This window comes from Dermacentor variabilis, chromosome 4 (genome assembly GCF_050947875.1).
Source record: "Dermacentor variabilis isolate Ectoservices chromosome 4, ASM5094787v1, whole genome shotgun sequence".
Classification (NCBI taxonomy): domain Eukaryota; kingdom Metazoa; phylum Arthropoda; class Arachnida; order Ixodida; family Ixodidae; genus Dermacentor; species Dermacentor variabilis.
This window is the reverse complement of record NC_134571.1, coordinates 92,136,811-92,154,839: the sequence shown is the minus strand read 5'-3', so window position 1 is coordinate 92,154,839 and position 18,029 is coordinate 92,136,811. Positions and strand designations below refer to the sequence as shown.

At 48.1% G+C, this 18,029-nt stretch overlaps 1 protein-coding gene across 1 annotated transcript; it reads right to left on the bottom strand.

Annotated features, from left to right (window-relative positions):
- Positions 1-6,539: 6,539 nt before the first annotated feature.
- Positions 6,540-9,100, bottom strand: LOC142578275 (uncharacterized). The gene is made up of 2 exons (XM_075687675.1): positions 8,612-9,100; positions 6,540-7,649 (listed from the first exon to the last, which is right to left on the bottom strand). The coding sequence occupies exons 1-2, from the start codon at positions 9,098-9,100 to the stop codon at positions 6,705-6,707; spliced, it is 1,434 nt and encodes a 477-aa protein (XP_075543790.1). The 3' UTR covers positions 6,540-6,704.
- Positions 9,101-18,029: the final 8,929 nt, after the last annotated feature.

The window sequence follows — 18,029 nt, the reverse complement described above, 5'->3', positions numbered from 1 at the left end:
TTGAGAAATTCAGTAATTTTTTTTTACCGCTCGCCTAGATGCCGCTTTCCTGTACGTTGAATGTCTGATTACAATGAATGTATGCATTGTACGCTTTACTTTGATGAGTGCTTGTAGCCTCTGCATTACGAGAGGGATGAGCCATTTTTTGCTTGCTTAGGGGGTATGAGCCATTGCTGCTGATGATAGTTTTTGTACCATTGGGCCGGATGACGCGTTTTTTTTTCAAGGCCATCGGGAGTATGAGCCACTTAGGAGTTTCGCCTTAAAAATTTTACTGATGATTACGATATTCCCTAACACGAAATTTGAGCGCAGCTCTATACGTGAAAAAGTATTTGCGTAAATTTTTGTATTATGATTATATAGGTTTACATTAGCAAGAGATCGCTGTGAGTAGCGTGGCTGACGCGGACAGTCTGTCTCGTGCGGCACGGAGTGAAGTGTGGCACGACTGCCTCGCGATAGCGAGGCAGCGCCTGGGTGACGCGTGGGAGGATTCACAGCAGCCGCCGCATACAGATCTCTGTCCATGCAGCGCTTTGTTTCGATTTATGGTATCGGTGGCATCATCGGTGAACTGACGACGCGCGCTACTCTGGCGCCATCTCATAGCCATCGTCGCCGCAAAGCACGTTTTGCGGGGCACTACGCTTTTCTTCTCACGCTTTCACCATACCCTCCTCTTCGCTTTACTCCTCGCGCTCTCTTCGCTATCGCCATTTTTCATCCCCAGCTGGGCTCCGCGTTCTCTCTTTCATCGTTCGCTGTGCTCGTTCGCTCGGTTACGCCGAGGATGCCGACGCTAAATGCAGGAATGGGTGCCTGAGGGCTGCGCTCTAAATGCCAGGTCGCTTCACGCCAGTGGGCTGCCACGTATGGCCAGAGAGCGTGTGGCGTGCACAATATTGTGTTCGCCTTGTTCAAGCAAACTGGTATCTTATTCGATGGTTCAAGCCTGGAAGCAGCGTCGTTGCCCGACGTGGTCTCTGCTTCGACGCTGCTGGTGTGACGCGGATGGCACGTCCGAGCTTTGGTGTCTTCAACGAAAATCATGGGGTGGCTTCAATGTAGCTTGATATGAAGGCTGTGCTGGCTGCGCGAATCTCTTAGTGGGCCTCGTGAGCTGTTATAGTGGCGCTGTTTCAAAGCAACAATGAAACAGAATAATGGAAATGATTTTTTTTTCTGAAAATGGAAAGGAGTAATGGTGCCATTGCGAATAACGTTCGCAAATGCCATTCTGCGCTTAAAATCGAACATCTTGTCGGCGTTAGAAGTTGACCAAAGGTCGGTAGGGTAGTTGGCCTTGGGGGCCCGCGGTAAAACCACAATTGAGGTAGTGCAGGGGGACATGGGCTGGGCCTCTTTTGAAGCCACAGAAGCGCAGAGCAAAATGAGTTTTAAAGAAAGTTCCAGGAGCATGTATGAAAATAAATAAGTGGCTAAAGTGCGCAAATATTTTTACCTCAAAAGCGTAAGCACATATGGGAGGAAGAAGTCAAGAACAATGGCAGCAAGTGAGTAATACTTGTTGGGGGGCTAGTTGGTGCATGTTTCCAGAAGAGGGTTATAGCGCCGAAAAAAACACAACTCGCTTGCAGAGAAATGGCAGCAAGGTACAGGGTGATTGAAAATGTGGATATACAACCAAGGGTGCTATTCAGGATATTGTGAAATTCCGCCACATTGTAAGATTTGGCAATGGTGATAGTATAGGTCAATCAAAGGGGCCGTAGCAGCCCTCTGGATCTCTCTAATTGGTTCAAAATGCCGCAATTACAGAATTCGACATGGTGGAATTTGACAATGTTCAGTATGGTACTTCAGGGGTCATCCAAAAGAAAGTGAGGGAAACAGAGACAGTAAATTTGGTGCAAAGGATGGGAAAAAAAGGCCACAGAGATGCACAAAAATGGCGGTAGGTTAGATATAAAAAATCAGTACTACAACATAAATGACAGTGCCTTGATATATAAGGCCTGAGCTGGCTACCTAATGATAAAAACCTACCGGCGCAAATATTCGCAACAAGATAAGACATGTGCTTGCTGCAGCAAAAATCTGGAGACAACTCAGAATATCCTTATGGAACACGACGGTATTCATCCAGCGAGAGTAAGCGAGACCTGCAGTAAACATCCACCTTTCAGAAGCGCTTATCCGGTTATCAATCGGTTATACCGTTATCAGTCGAGATAAACAAGACATGTTTAGAGTATTGGCGAAAAAAAAGCAAGAAAGGAATTGATAGGACCGGATTCGTTATAAGCATATGTATAACGGTATAAGGCAGATATAGAGGTTTTAAGGAAGAGAGAAAAAGAATACTAGATATTCGACTGATATATATATATATATATATATATATATATATATATATATATATATATATATATATATATATATATATATATATATATATATATATATATATATATATATTACTAGTCATCTAGCCAGCTCAAGCAGGCTAGGTGACTATTTTTGTTCAGCCTTGTTTCGAAGGGGGATGCCAATGCCATTATTGGTGATGGTGGTGATGATAATTCATTGGCACACCGTTTGAAACGGGGCGGCGACAAATATTCACCTAGCCTGCCTGAGCCAAGCAGGCATGCTATACATGCTTTTTTGCTTTTATGCTAGCATGCTATACATGCTTGATACAGATCCTGTGACATAAATATTGTATACGTTCCTTTATTTTCCAGGCGATATCTTGGAGCGCATTCCAGCGATAAATGGAGCGCAGCTCTATACGTGTTTTCTTTTCGCGATATATACTGGCTGGCGCGGACAATCTGTCTCGTGCGGACTGATGTCCCTGTATATGCTCCCATCTGCGGGACCATATCGATGTAAGCGGAGCTTTGTATGCTGTTCGCTTTGATTGGCGATCATTAGCGGTGATGTTTGCGGCGAATGTGTAATTTCTTCAACGTTTTGTCCAATACGATAGTGGTGAGTTGATGTTAAACGTTGCCTTGTATGTACCACAGCTGCTTGTTTGCGTAGTCCACAGAACACACAGGGAGACGTGCTTGCTTGAGGCGCTCTTGTGCGTCATTTATCATAATCTCTGAGAGGGTTGAGCATTGCCTCACGTGGCACATCGAATCGTGGCAGAGGTGTTAAGCTTTAATTGAATTATGGGGCTGTACGTAATTTAATTAAGTATTATAAAATTCTATGCATGCATTGGGGGGGGGGTATACATACATTAGCGGTCTGCACCCCGTTTCGCTGCCTAGCGGAGGCGCTCCTGTTCAGCGCGACGCTTATTTCGGGCATGGGTCTCCTCGACGCCGAGTGCACGCTTTGGAGCCATTCTGCTGGAGCTTGTTTACGTGCTCCTTCTGCATACGTGGCCAGCACGCTGTCGAGACGCCATCTCCAAGCGCTCTCTTCAGGCTATGGGCGATTGCAATGTTTACTCTATCACACCCCGATTGCAATGTTTACGCTATCACACCCCGATTGCAATGTTTACGCTATCACACCCCAGCTCGCGACCTGCATCTTTTGTCGCATAGGAAAGCAAGCACAACACGTGCCATACGCACAAACTACGCATCCCGGCCCGTGGCGGCGCCGGCCGGGATGGATGGATGGATGGATGGATGTTATGAGCGTCCCCTTTGTAACGGGGCGGTGGGTTGCGCCACCAAGCTCTTGCTATTATATTGCCTAATGTCCTACCTAGGTTAATTAAAAAATAAAAAAACCCTATGAACTCCCACAACCAAATTTTCTGATCCCCTATTGCGAACTTTGCTTTGGTACGTCTCCGTTTTTTCCCCCCCTCTACTTTTCTTCCACCAATCCTCCAATCGCCTCTTACTAATCCCTATTGCGGACATGTTCACTTTTCCACTGCTCTCGCTGGACCTAAGGGCTTCAACGAGGCCAGTGGTGCCTAAATCGATAGCTGGGCAGACGTCTTCACATTCTAATAAAACATGCTCCATAGTTTCCCTAGCTTTACCACCGCAAGCACATGCTTCTTCTTCATTCTTATATGTCGCTTTATAGGTGCGTGTTCTAAGGCATCCCGATCTCGCTTCGGAAAGTAATGAGCTTCCCTTTGAGTTATCATAAATTGTTTCTTTCCTGATTTCGTATTTTTTCCTCTTGAGTAGTTACTCGCAGATGCGCGGAGGCGAGCTCCATCTGGTGGTGCTTCAAGAAACCCAGCGGCACGTGCGGCAAGACCATAAAAGCAGCAGCAGTGCCTGGAAAGTCGGTAGAAGAGGCAAAGAAAGCTTTTTAATATGTGTGCATTACAAAGACTAAGTGTTGTGTAGGGCCGATACTTTCCGATTGTGCCGACGCCGATCGGCTGCATGTGTTGACGCTTGAAATTTAGAGGAACCTATGCTCGCAAATAAAATGTTAAATAATTGGTATACATCTCCAATCACCACGGCCTTCGGCTATGCATAATGCTATGCTCTTTTTTTTTTTGCCGTCCGATCTTACCTTTTTGATTCTTTGTGGTCGAAAAGAAGTTAGTATGTGTGTGGTGTAACGTGTCCCTTGGCAACTACCAGCATGGATTTCGCAGTGGCCTGCATCACCATTACGCAAACGTCTGAATGTGCTAATGACATCTGTCATGCACTAGACCTAGGTCTTCAAATCGATGCCACATTTGTTGACTTTTCCAAAACCATTGATACAGTTGTACATTCGAAACTTTTGAATAAACTATACATAATATTTTAGGTAACCCTGTAGGTTACCTGGATCATTAGTTTTCTTTCAGATAGGTCGCAATACGTCTGCTGCAATTCTTCCAAATCACATGCGGCGGCCGTTACCTCTGGTGTACCGCAGGGTTCAGTTTTAGGCCTGCTTCTCTTCCTCCTGTATGTAAATGACCTTCCTGGCAACGTACCATCAACTAAAATCTGTATTTACGCCGATGGCTGCGTTATCTATCACAGAATTACCAGTCATGAAGATCATATTGTTCTGAACAGAGCATTTTTCAACTTTTGTACTTGGTGTAACAAATGGCAGATGAACATTAATTTTCGCAATACTGTCTCTAGGTCCTTCTCGACACGTACTGCACAATTGTGCCTCCCTTATTATTTCAATGGCATTCTTCTGGAAAAAGGTTTCTCAGTACAAGTACCTTGGCATTCCATTGACACGCGGTTTATCACGGTCCAAACACATTGAAGCAACATAGACGTGCCCTCAGTGTTGCTCAGTGGCTGTGGTGTTGGGCTGCTGAGCACGAGGTCGCGGGATCGAATCCCGGCCACGGCGGCCGAATGAATGAATGTAAGAAACCACGTTTATTCCACATTAAAATGCGCCGAAGGCGCTGCGGTGGAAAGGGGAGGGGTGTTATTGCAAAAGGGGAAGGGTAAGGAAAGGCGGCCGCATTTGGATGGGGGCGAAATGCGAACACACCCGTGTGCTTAGATTTAGGTGCACGCTAAAGAACCCCAGATGGTAGAAATTTCCGGAGTCCTCCACTACGGCGTGCCTCATAATCAGAAAGGGGTTTTGGCACGTTAAACACCATAGTTTAATTAAAAATACGGCGACAACGATAGTCTGACGGCGGCGGCATGACGGCAGATTTTTCGTTCTCTGGCGAAGAAACGTTACAGCCTGTTCCGTTGCCAGCTGGGGCGATGCCGAAGGTGGCACAGTGTGACAGAGCGTCTACTTAGCGCCATAGTGGCTACGAGGAAACGACTGGGGAATGTGGGCCGATATCGACGACGGTCTAACACAGCGTATCAAACCGCTAGCTGCCACAAGCGAAGAATGCGGGAAACTGGAAGGCACGCGAAAAGCAGTGCGATGGCTATTCGCTTTCATTCCTGTCTGTGTGGCCGAGTGGAAACTGGCACGCAAGCACGTGCTTGCGCACCAGTCGTCTGAAAAAGTGTGTGTATTTCAACGAGAGAAGCATGCGTGCGATTGTAGCCTAATTTAGTGGTTGCTCGCACAAGAAAAAAAAAAATAACAGAGTCGCCTAATGGTCAAAGCATCGGGCTTTCGGGCTTGGAGTCTTCAGTTTCTTATTTAATGATCGGGCCCGAAACGATGAGAGACACGAACCAACGTACGTACACCAATGTGCCTGATATGAGGCTAACGATGCTTCGCAATAAAGGGAAGACAGGTAATGGACACGATTATACTGGGTCCGTCTCCATACACGACATCCTGGCTTTCCGAGTTTGTGCTGTCTCACTACGCATCCCACAAATATGGTACCAATCCAGCAGTTCGCAGGGAAATTAGAACGCCTCGCTGACTTCATTAACGCATTGAATCACATGAGCCAGACAAGTGACGTGCAACGCCACCCGTTTCCGCTGAGGTGTAATAATAAAGGACGAGTAAAACGTATAAGAGAAAGTAGACACCGGCCAGCAGCAAACGCATGTATAGCATTGAATCAGTTGACCGGAGTAGCAAAGACAATTTAAAGGTCTAAGAAAGGTGATTGCTGCAAACTAACATCTTCAAATGGGGCAATACCTGCACGTAAGAAACTCGACGATCAGTGCTGCTCACTGCATGTCTTTAATCAGAATGACAACCACAACAGGGAATAACTTAGTAACAAAACAAAAACGTAACAGGTAAACAAACAGGAAAATATCTAGCGAGACCTATTATCGTGGCGGGGTTGCAGTGCTGGCGCTGACACCTATAGGCTGTCAACGAGATTAAGGCCTGAAACGAATAACCTCCAGCTGCAGGCATATAAACAGGCTGATCCCAATAAACAAGAACACAAATATCACTGTGCGCTTGGTTACAGGCAGAGCGCAGAGCTTCGCTTGCATCCTCAGCGAAGTCGTGAAAAGGAGGAACGTGTCTAGCGCGGACTGCGGAACGTCGCGGTAGACGAAGGGGCGCGCCGCCAGTTCGAGGCCCAGCTCGCGCACGTGACGGCACGTCGAGCTGAGCCGGCTCGCTTGCACCAGCGGGATGAGCACGAGTGATAGCCAGAGGAACACGTTGAGCCAGCCGGCCAGGAAACGAGGCCAGTGTGTCCACGGCGTGCCGAGCAGGGCGTAGAAGCACACCACAACCCTCGAGGTCACCCATATCGTCTGCACCGTCACCGCCAGGGCCTGCTGCTGGTTGAGATACCGGACGCTCTTACGCGCCTCTTCGACGCCGCGGAAGAACTCGAGGAAGGTCATCCTCCTCTCTCGCACGGCTTGCGACATGTTCTGCAGGTAGACGAGTAGTAGCTGGCAGTGGATAGCGTAGCTCGTAGCGATGGTCATGCTCACGACGTCGTGCAAGAGCTGCATCGAGACGAGTGCCGAGAGCAGGAAGTAGTGCACATCCTCGTCGTCCTCCGCGACGTACATCCACTCAAGTCTGAGCGTGCCGCCGGCGTAGACGTTGACCAACTGCGATGCCAAGGAGGCGACGATCCAGAGGATGCCGGCGGCGTAGACGGCGTGCAACCGGCGCGTGATGCGCTTCTTGGCGACGTTCCAGACGTCGGTAGGGGTCAGCTGCAGGAAGACCTTCTCGACGAGCGACTGGAACTGCTCGTTCTCGTGCGAACGCATGTGAATCAAGGCGATGACGTACGCTATGACCTGCATCGCAGCGGGCAGGAGGTACACGGCAAACCAGCTGCTGCCACACTTCTGCAACACAAAAACAGGTATAGTCAAGGGGAAACAGTTATGCCGAACAAAAAATAATTGTGGAAGCAGCGATGTTCACCCATCTATACGTTTTGAATCCTACTCTGCTGGCATGTAGCGAGTTGTCATTACCTAACTCCGATTTAGATCTGCCATCCACACCACAGTTAATTTCTAGAGATCTACAACGCATGCTGCGTGCATGATATGATGGTATACGTGTGTATTTGAGTTATCGGAATGTACTTTTCTTGGCTTGTGCCGCAGGGGTGGACATTCGAATGAGCAGAGTATAGGCAGGCGTAAAGACTCTCTCGCAGTAGTAAAAATACGGAACCTTGGTCCTAACGTCGGCCATTGGTTTGCCTTTTCAGCCATTTGGATATGTTGATTTTCATTCATGAAAGTCTGCGTTTTCGGCAGACGTTGCTTTCCTGCTATCTCATCTTTCTTTGACAGCTAGACGCACAGATACTGTTAATCCTACCACAGTAAGAACGTACTTCATACCCGGATGCCTTTAGTCACCTCATAAAATACCTGCCATGCCATGTCGAACGCATTAAAATTAAATGCGAGAGAGTGGTTCGCAGGAAGACGAAGGCTTGAAGTTAATTGCAGTGGTCTAACAAGGAATGTTGCTGAAGCCAACGTTTCGGCAAAGGCTCTTGTGTTGGTCAGGTTCTGGCGAGGACAAGATCCCTTGACGATACGCGGGCTTAGGCAGAATTTCTTGTTCTACCCCTGTCAATCGCGCTCCACTTAAGACTTCTGATAACGAGCGAACTACACGACGTCTGACAACAATGAATAAGATGCGCACAATGCGACTACAAGCGGTTGTGGAGTCAAATGTGCTTTTCCTCCTGTGACGTCATCTTTTATGTGATGCGGTGGTTATGTCACGTCTAACAAACTACTTTGTTGCCTTTTGCTGAGGAACAGGAAGCTGCCATAATCACCACGTTTTTTCCGTGGACCAATCCGTTGTGCTTGACGGCTGCGGACGAGTGGATTGCTTGCGACCCGTAGCTTACGATGCCGTCCCTTCGGAAACAGGACGTGTATTGAAGCACGTGCCCGAGTACGAGGATGACGAAGACGACGACGTTGTGCATGACGTTGAGCACCTGCAGCGCGGGCTGGCAGCGCACATGCTCGCTGGTGTCCACAAGGGGCAGCCAGCCGACAATGGCGAGAAGCCGGAAGTAGTGGCGGAGCACATTTTCCTCGCAGAACCTGAGCACCACCGACGTGGACACCTCCATGGGAGCGTGCATGTCCAGGAAGACGCTCGTACGCGTGCGCGCGTAGTCCGTGATGCTGCACACAGCCGGTGGCGGCGGCGGCGGCGAAGCGCGGCTGGAGTCCGAGGAGTGTCGCGTCTCGTCCTTTAGCTCCTGTCCCTCTTTCGTGGGCGTGCCCTCGGCAGGCGTCACGACGATCTCCATGGGTTCTAACACGTCAGGAGAAACCAATGAATGAAATAATAAGGTGCTTGAATTCGGGAAACGACACCTAAATTTAAAGCGAGAGATGGATCATGAAATGGGGAAGAGGAGCGACACTACTGGAGGGGAGGGGGATAGTGCTCATGATGACAAATGTGCACGACGCAGCTTAAATGGCGAGTTGCGAGGTGAATTATGGAATGAGGATGAAGGATGACGCTATAAATTTCTGGTGGCACGGATCTTCTTAGATGTGGCAAATCATTGCAAAACAGCTCTTCTGGAGGAAATTGTACCAGCGTAGTGTGGCTTTGGTCATGCAGATTGTATCGCGACCTTATAGCCTTATTGCTAAGGTTCTGTGCTTGCGAAGTCTACTCTAGAGAAAAAAAAAAGATCTATCGGAGGCTGCTTTTCGGAGTTCTTTTCAAACGGGAAATATATAGTTCTATTCGACATTTTTTCTGTCGTGTTTTTCTGTTAATAACTATCACTATATCCGTCAGTGGAATTTAGAGAATAAATCTTCGTTCGATTCCACATATTGATAGGCGAAATAGAGACAGCGACATCTTTAGCGTCCAACCTGCATACCCAACGCGACAATAATTTTGGGATCACACACGGTGACCGAGATGGCGCAGGTCGCCCGTATGAAGTTCAGGTAAATGAGAAAGGCTGCGATGTGCAGTACAATTTCAGACGAAAACGAAGTGCAACGAGGCAGTTTACATGATTTGACATGAGACTCCACAAACCGGAGTTCTTCGGATAAAATCGAGTCCGCTAAATTGCTGTTCAAAATGAATCAAACACACAGCATTGTTGACCATAGAATATAGCAGTGAACGTAGCCGTGTGCCTTTGAAGTGGTGGGCGAGTAGTTCGCACCGAACTCTCTGTGTCTATATATAGCAAAGCTCATCGCTGGGCGATTTGGCGCTTAGATGCCGTGGTATAGCCGGCATTAAGAAATCGGACAAGGACAATAACAGTAAGTGAAGCGAACAAATGGAGTTTGTTCATGTCAGTTATTGTTATTGTCCTTGTGCACTTTCTTCGCGCCGGCTATACCATGACATCTGTTACATACGCTTACAGATATTACTCAACTATCCTGACGTCATGAGAGATTGCATTTAGACGCGCCCCGTCTTCTGCTGTTCTCTTGCTTCTTGCTTCTATCTTTCGGTCCACTAGCCCCATTTCCCCTTGAAGGGTAGCCAACCGGGCGTCCGTCTGGTTAACCCCACTGCCTTTCTTTCTTTTTTCTTTCTTTCTTTCTTTCTTTTCTTTTCTTTTTCTTTCTCGCCTAGGGAAATACTAAATTGTGGAGCGAGAAATTAGGAATGTGCATCATATTCGTGTCCCGCAGTTGCAGTATTTACAAGACAATTCCTTGAGGTTCGGATTGTAGGCGTCGATACTGCAGATAGGCTTTCTTCCTTTCTACTGTTACTGCTGCCCGCAGAGAAGCGGAGTAGTTGCAGGACTGTCATTCTACCTAGGGGTAGAATACACAGGCGATTGGCAACGTATTTTTCTTCATATCACCTTATGTTATCATTCTGTGATCATTGGACAACTTATTGTTCGTTGAGTAGCCGGCGACACAGTATTTGCAAACATTTCCAATCTCAATAAATCACTCACGCAGGCGGTGCGCGACAGCCTCTTGAAACTTTGTGCGTCCGGACACAGCATCTCTCTTTGTTTGCGTTCGATGTGCATCGAACCTACCCATCTCCAAATGCAGCTTTATTCGTCTTTGACAACCCTTCTACCGCTTCCCGTGTGCTTGAAGTTTGCCTTTACAATTCCTATAACCGTCCGATTCGACATTGCCTGACACGTGCTCCCTTCGACTGTCGCATCTTTAGCACAACTCTTTAAATCGCACCCACTGCCTCACTACCTTTGGCTCTGTCACTTTGATCAGTGTTCAGCATGGCATGCAGCATCAGTAAAGTTTTGTTCGTTCTCTGTCCTCGCTTCACCGTCGGAACTTGAAGCTTCTCGGACGATGATCGGCAGTTGTTGATCCAACGCAGACAGGAAGCGAGGGAGATCAGATGTACCAGAAATATTTATAGTTGAACTTTTCTATATACATGGCAGGTAAAACAAATACATCACAAACTTGAACAATTGAGAAACAAAGTCTCACTCTTCGACTGTCTCAATGACTGTTAGAGCCCAGACTCGTTTTAACGTACACAGTATGGAAGCTCACTGATCTATCAGCTATTCTGATCTCACCCAAGTCTAACGTACATGGTACGGAGCCTCACTGATCTATCAGTAATCCTGATTTCAGCCAAGTCTGAGGGACAGCATGTCGTCCCGATTTTTATAGCCCAAATATACAAAGAAAAAAGGCGGCAGGGCCGTTGGCCCGTCCCACAGGTTCAGTTGCCAATCAGAGTCAACCGTTTGTTAAGCCACAACCCACAGGGATGGGCTTACTCTTAAAAATAAACATATTGGAAAACAAAGCTCTTTTCCTTCTTCCCTGAAACTCCGTTGCCCTCTCATTTCTCCGTAGTTAGTGACGGGCTCAGCAAAACATGCCAGACCCGAACAAGTTATCGCTAGGCCGCCTCAACTCCCAAGTGCGTCTCTAGGCCGCAAATGTCTCAGAAGCAGGGTCATCGACACCACGTAGTGCAGCTGTACTCAAAGTTTGTCCGCGTGGGGAGTCTGATGGCCCTCCTTGTCCTTCAAACTTATTGTCTACAAAACCAAGTTCTCCGAGTGCGTGTTTACAAGACGCCGCCGTCCGAATGCACTCTTCCCGTGTGCACCGCATCCCTGCAGCGTGCACTGTAAGCTGGCCTTCGACACCACACAGGCAGTCGCACCCAACAACAAGGCTGGCGATTACGTTCCGGACGCGTAGAAGAATAGATCCCTGCTCCGTATATGCGGCACGGGGTCAAGGTTGCTAAGCCCTCCTTAACCTCGGCGGCGCCTCCAATTAGTCAGGTACTCGGGAGCCAGACCGACAATACCGTGTACAGCGGTCCCTTACAAGGCTGGTCTGTGTGGACTCGTGTGACCGTCGGCGGACTGCCAACACCGTGCGCACAATACCGACTTCCCGGAATCGGCACTCGCCCTCCTGGTGCCTGCCGCGACGCGTCACCCAACACCGCGCGGTCCCTGTGACCCCACCTAACACAGAAATGGTTGCCCCGCTGACTTGGGGGGGGGAAGTGAACCCCCTCTCTATACACAAAGCACGTGGCCGATTCGCGACACTTAAGAACACGAACAATCAGAGCGACCTTACAGCATCCCTATGGGAGGTACTTTAATCTCACGCAGGTTACGGGACTCCTGTACTGGCGCATTTCTCTATCTTTTTTCTCTAATTTTTCTCTATCTCGCTGTCATGTAACGTTCTCGCTTAAGTGCTTGCTAAACGCTCCTAGTCCACTGACTATCGCTTGTAGAGCAAACGATGTAACCGCCGCAGGCTTCTCTCAAAGAAATATGTTATTGGGAAGAAGCCCGCTTTCAAGGTGAAGCTGCGATTGTACAGACACATCCGAAATATTGTTTTTGACAGTTCATAGATAGATAGATAGATAGATAGATAGATAGATAGATAGATAGATAGAGAGAGAGAGAGAGAGAGAGAGAGAGAGAGAGAGAGAGAGAGAGAGAGAGAAGACTGCGCATTTAGATTAGTCGTGCGTGGTATTCCATTGAGCTGCGAGAGGGCGTGCTATCCAGCTTGGGCCCACGGGACCAGCAAGAATCCGGTGCGGCGGGCGCGGGAGGCAACGATAGCCACAGGAGCTCCTGACTGAGAGCCCCTCCCGGATGCAAGCAGGAAGACCAGCCGGCTCGCGTCTCTATTCCTAACTTTAAATAAATTTATAGTTGATTTTTCAACTATAAAGATTGGGCTTTCGCCCAATCTTTGCTGCTTAGGTGAGATGAACGGAAGTGAAAGCCCACAACACATTTAACCTTCCGTGAAGGAGGCAAGTGAGGCAGAAACCGCGACGATTTTGGCCTGAAGAGGGCAGGCTAGCAGCCACGTGTTGGACGACGACATTGTTTCCTTTTCATCTCGACACCGAAACACCCTGGGAGACCTCCACCAAACGTTTTTTCTTCCTAGTTTTACCTGAACGCATGAGAAGTTTGAAGGTACCGGTGACTTTTAACGGACGATGTTTCTAAATGTTTTTTAAAAGGCAGTGGCCGTTCCCACAGCGCGTCCGTACATCCTCTTGAATATGGAAATATATTCCGAGATGCAACATATCATAGGAAACAGAAGGCTACGACAGTTGCGCTCGGTTTCCGTCGTTTTTCATCGTTGACGCATTTTGTCTTGCGATAATGGAAGCGTTTAATTCGTGAATATCTTTTAAGCCCCCAGTTAGGAATGAAACTCGGAGAAGCGGCGCTTAGGTGCGTGGCAAGCGATGAGAAGCGTCGCCAATTAGACGATAGCAAACACCACACTCCATTGGTATCATTGCTCCTCTGCACGGTGCAGCGTATTTGTTTTCGTAAAAGAAAGAGAGAAAGAAAGAAAGAAAGAAAGAAAGAAAGAGAAAGCCGTAGCCTGAGGGCAAATACACGTACGCTTAAGCGTGCCCACACACGCACACACGAAGGCAAGAAGCCCAGCAGCGACGACTCATTTGTCTGAACATCGGAAGCGTTAACTCTTCGCAATTTGTTATTGGCAGCAAGCCAGCACTTCACGAAACAAAAACAGTGTCTAAACATGTTCTCTCAATTACGCTGTTTTCCCGCCCTCGCAGGCGCTGCCATTTCCGTGTTTGCAAGAAAGTGATACGGTCTTATCTGCTCGCTTTCCTTTCTTGAGCCGCAAGGCCTTCGGTATGCAGTTGAAGAGGCAGATATACACAATGCCAATATCAACGAGGCTCCTGCTCCTCAATTATCTTTCTCCAGCCATATCAACGGAAGTCTTGGGTGCGTGTGGGTTGCCCGCGCTGCCATGGCGGCGAGTTTTTGTTACGCCACTCCGGCCAATAACGGAACGACACTCCAAGCTGTCCGTGTGTTACCATGCGTGCCTACACTCGAAACACCTCCTCATGTCTACAGAGTAAGCCAGGAAGGAAACAAACATGGAAGTCGACTTTCTTTGCTCTAAGAAGTGAGCATTACTGAAGAGTTGTGTGCACCGCCGTCGTGTAGGGTGTCTCGATGTCTCTCTTGCCCGTGCAAGGGTGACATTGAGGCACACAGACGGTCATGATGATGATGGTTTGCAACCATTGGCATGTATTGATTTGATGCTATAGTTGCACACGTCCGACCAGATAGGACGATAGAGTCAGTGATAACTAAGCCGGGCAAATTCTAATGTTGCCTACTTGCTTCGCCGACGTACGTAAATCTGACTCGTCTTCAGAAGCTTTATCTGTGCTGAATGAAGTACATGTAACAGTTGCGCTTGTGTCTGACTCTTCATGTGTTTTCATCCTCTATATGAGTTCTTGTCTTACTCCTCTATTCACGGGAACACCGTGTGACTTGACGCCGCACATATTCTGCAAGTTAGCAAGTGGTGCGACTCGCTCCTCGCGATTTATATACATCCACTGGCACAGGACAAGTAGGTTATCAACTAGCCGTCGGTCATGGTAAAACCAGTTCTAAAATTAAATTATGGGGTTTTACGTGCCAAAACCACTCACGCCGTAGCGGAGGAATCCGGAAATTTCGACCACTTGGGGTTCTTTATCGTGCACCTTTAACCACGGGTGTTTTCGCATTTCGCCCCATCGAAATGTGACCGCCGTGGCCGGGATTCGATCCCACGACCACGTGCTCAGCAGCCAAACACCATAGTCACTGAGTAACCACGGCGGGTGGTAGAATCAGTTCTAAAGTTCTGCGAGATTTTAGAGAGGACACAGCAACATACACAGGAAAAACACGGATAAGCGAGGTGTTTGTTCGCCTCCGTCTACGCTCCCACCCGGGCTTTCAGAATCTCTGGAAGTAATCAGTACTACACTACCTCGAACGCGTCGAGTGGAGGGCAGCTCCGTCCCTATATACTCAAGAATGGTCGCTGCGGTTCAGTAATAGTGACCTCCAAGAATGTGTGACTTTTGGTTGATCGCGGTGGCCACACTATAACAGTTCATAGCGATTGCTGCAACGACGAGTTGCTTGAAAAACATCTCTACAAGGCGCATATAATGTCTGCTTTGAAGATGCGCTACAGAACGTGCCTTAGAAGAGGTACTTGGACTATGGAGCAGCGCTTACTGTGGGTCCCACACTGAGAAGGCGCTTCTGACTTTCCTACGGGACGCTGGCCTCAACCACGTACTGTGATTAGCTCTGCGAGTGCGTGATTTATTGTGCATGAAACGCGGGTGTCGCGTGTTCAGTCCCGATAATTTCGCACTTTATCGCTTGAATGTACCTAGACTAGCGTGCTAGGCGAGCCACCAGGCAAGCTTCTAGCGCCATTTTCTTCGTGCACGCACTGAAAGTACTTGGTCACAAATTTCAAACAGAGTAATTGATTCCGCCGAGGGGCAGTAGGGTCCTTCATGCACTCGGCGAAGACCAGGAGGAACTTATCTGTTGAACTCCGTAGAAATCGCAATGGTTCACATCACGTCTTTCACTGGTGTCTTGCTGTCGCTTGTCACGGCGTCCTTCGCACTGTTCCTCTTCTTGGCGTCCCATAACGAATTTAGCTTCTGCACCGTAAAAATTGTTCGCGAGGTCGCATATTTTGCAAAGGACATAGCGACGGCGTAAAACTCTGACAACTCACGTAAAAAAAGCAAGAAAGAAAGAAAAGAAAAGAAGAAAACAGATTGTTCGCACTTTGGCAAGCATTCTTTAATACCTTTATGTCCTGAAGTTATCAGCAGCATATAAGTTCGGTGGGTTATTACCTTCGTAAATTTACAGTACGTGTCATGACGAAAGGTTTGGTCGCCGCAGTAAAAGATAAAATGATATCTCAAAACAAACGTATCAGGTGTGGTAGATATGGGACATCGGTTGCGGGGCTGCGAACTTTGTTGAGGCTTTATACGGAAGGGTCACAGACTGCAATCGAGGTGAACTTCCGATAGCTGTCGAATCATGATGGTCGCACCGCAGCACTCATGTGAACTTTGATCGTGGTTCATATTGTCAGACCGATAGCTTGAAGGCATTCGGCACTGTCTTCCTTGTTTGCGTGGTTAGAAAAAAACAAACTAAACAAAAACAGCGTCTACTCTTTTTGATCTCTCTCCCTCTTTTTGCCCTCGCTGCGCGCTTTCTGACTCTAAAATAGCTTTCCGAAGACAGACAACACTAGGATGCGTGTTAGCGACACTGAAGTTTTCTTGAGGCGGATTTGATAGACGCAACCAATAGTAAAAAAAACGATCGACATAATAATGTCGTAAGCAGTGGTTCATGGTGCAAGCATGCTTCTGTTTACTCGAGGCGCTTTATGTGCGAGCGAAGGGAAATGTTGATTGAAGCGCTATAAATTGGGACAGCAAAGAGCGTTTTGAATCCACATGCAACATCAGTCTTACTACTCCTAGCGAAGTAGCAAGTGAGACAAAGCCTGAATTTTGTCAAGATCCAATGGTCGAGACACTGGCAGGCCTCTCTGGCAGCGCTTGGTGTCTTGCTAGCCTTTTTCATGTTTTAAAGTTCTGAAAGGTTAGTATATACGAATAATTCCTTAGCTCGTAGTCTGTTCGGATACCAATGTTCGGATACCCATATCGCTGATGATAACGGCTTGGTCGCTTGATTGACAGTGCCTTATTTTATGGCGATAGCAATTCTTTGGACGCTTCAGGTAAATTTCCGTCGACGTCGCCGTGAGGTTCCGTATAAAGTCTAAAGTACGATACGATCGCGGCCGCGTGCTGCATGCTGTGGGTGCGAGGGAAAACTTGTGAGGGTAAGACGAGAACGACGGTGGCTCGATCTCGTGCGCGCAATGGTGGAGGGCGGGAAGGATGCGCACCGTCGTCTCGCGTGCGCAAATGCGGGAGCACGGAACTGTGCGCGCGCTAGGAAGGGGGGGGGGGGTGAGTTAGCGGGCTTCTCCTCTTCTACTCCGGCCGCGGCTGCGCACGGCGTAACTGAGCGCGGCCGCGCGTGCCCTATCCTGGAGGTAATCTGCGGTGGGTGCAAAGAGCGGGTGACCCGAGATAGCTGATGCCTTCGTGTGCGCTGTGTCCTCGCACGCCTAGGTCTCGCTGAAGCGAGAGACAGCACGAAGGGCAATGCGCTCGCCACCGCTCAATCACGTCAGCATTCTGACAGCGGGTGTCCGTAGTCATCGAATTAGGTGTGTCCATGTTTGCCATGTGCGCGCGTGACACTATGCTTGTCAATGTAGGCAAATTCTCACAGCTGGCTATACGGCTGATAAAACTACTCACCTTACTTCGTGTAGTTCTTTAATAATTTGCTATGGCAATGAATGGTTCGCCTTTCGGGCGACTTCTTTCTTTTTAACTATTCTCACGTTTTTCCCCCTCTAAATTCGGATGCGATGCAAGAATGTGGTTCGAAAACTCTTGATCTTCACGCTGAGTTCTGGCTAGGGATATTTTTTCTATATTGAATGGCAGTTTCAACAGCACAATCGTCCTACAGATTCGTTAAAAAGGACGTACATCTGTGTTGATGCAAGGTTAAGCGTACATGACTTCGAAGTGAAAGTAGCAAAGGTACATATGACCTCGATCTACTGAATGCGCTTGCTTTCGATCACTGGCTTGGATGAACAAACAAAATGCTCGATCTTCTTGAGCCCGTATGTCTTCCTAGATCGGACGGTGTGCATTTGTTCAACGTAGAAAGGGATGCTCGGGACATGCCCGTGCTACATATGCTACTAGAACGAGGTATGCTAATAAACAATAGTGACTCGAGCCATTAACCGTGG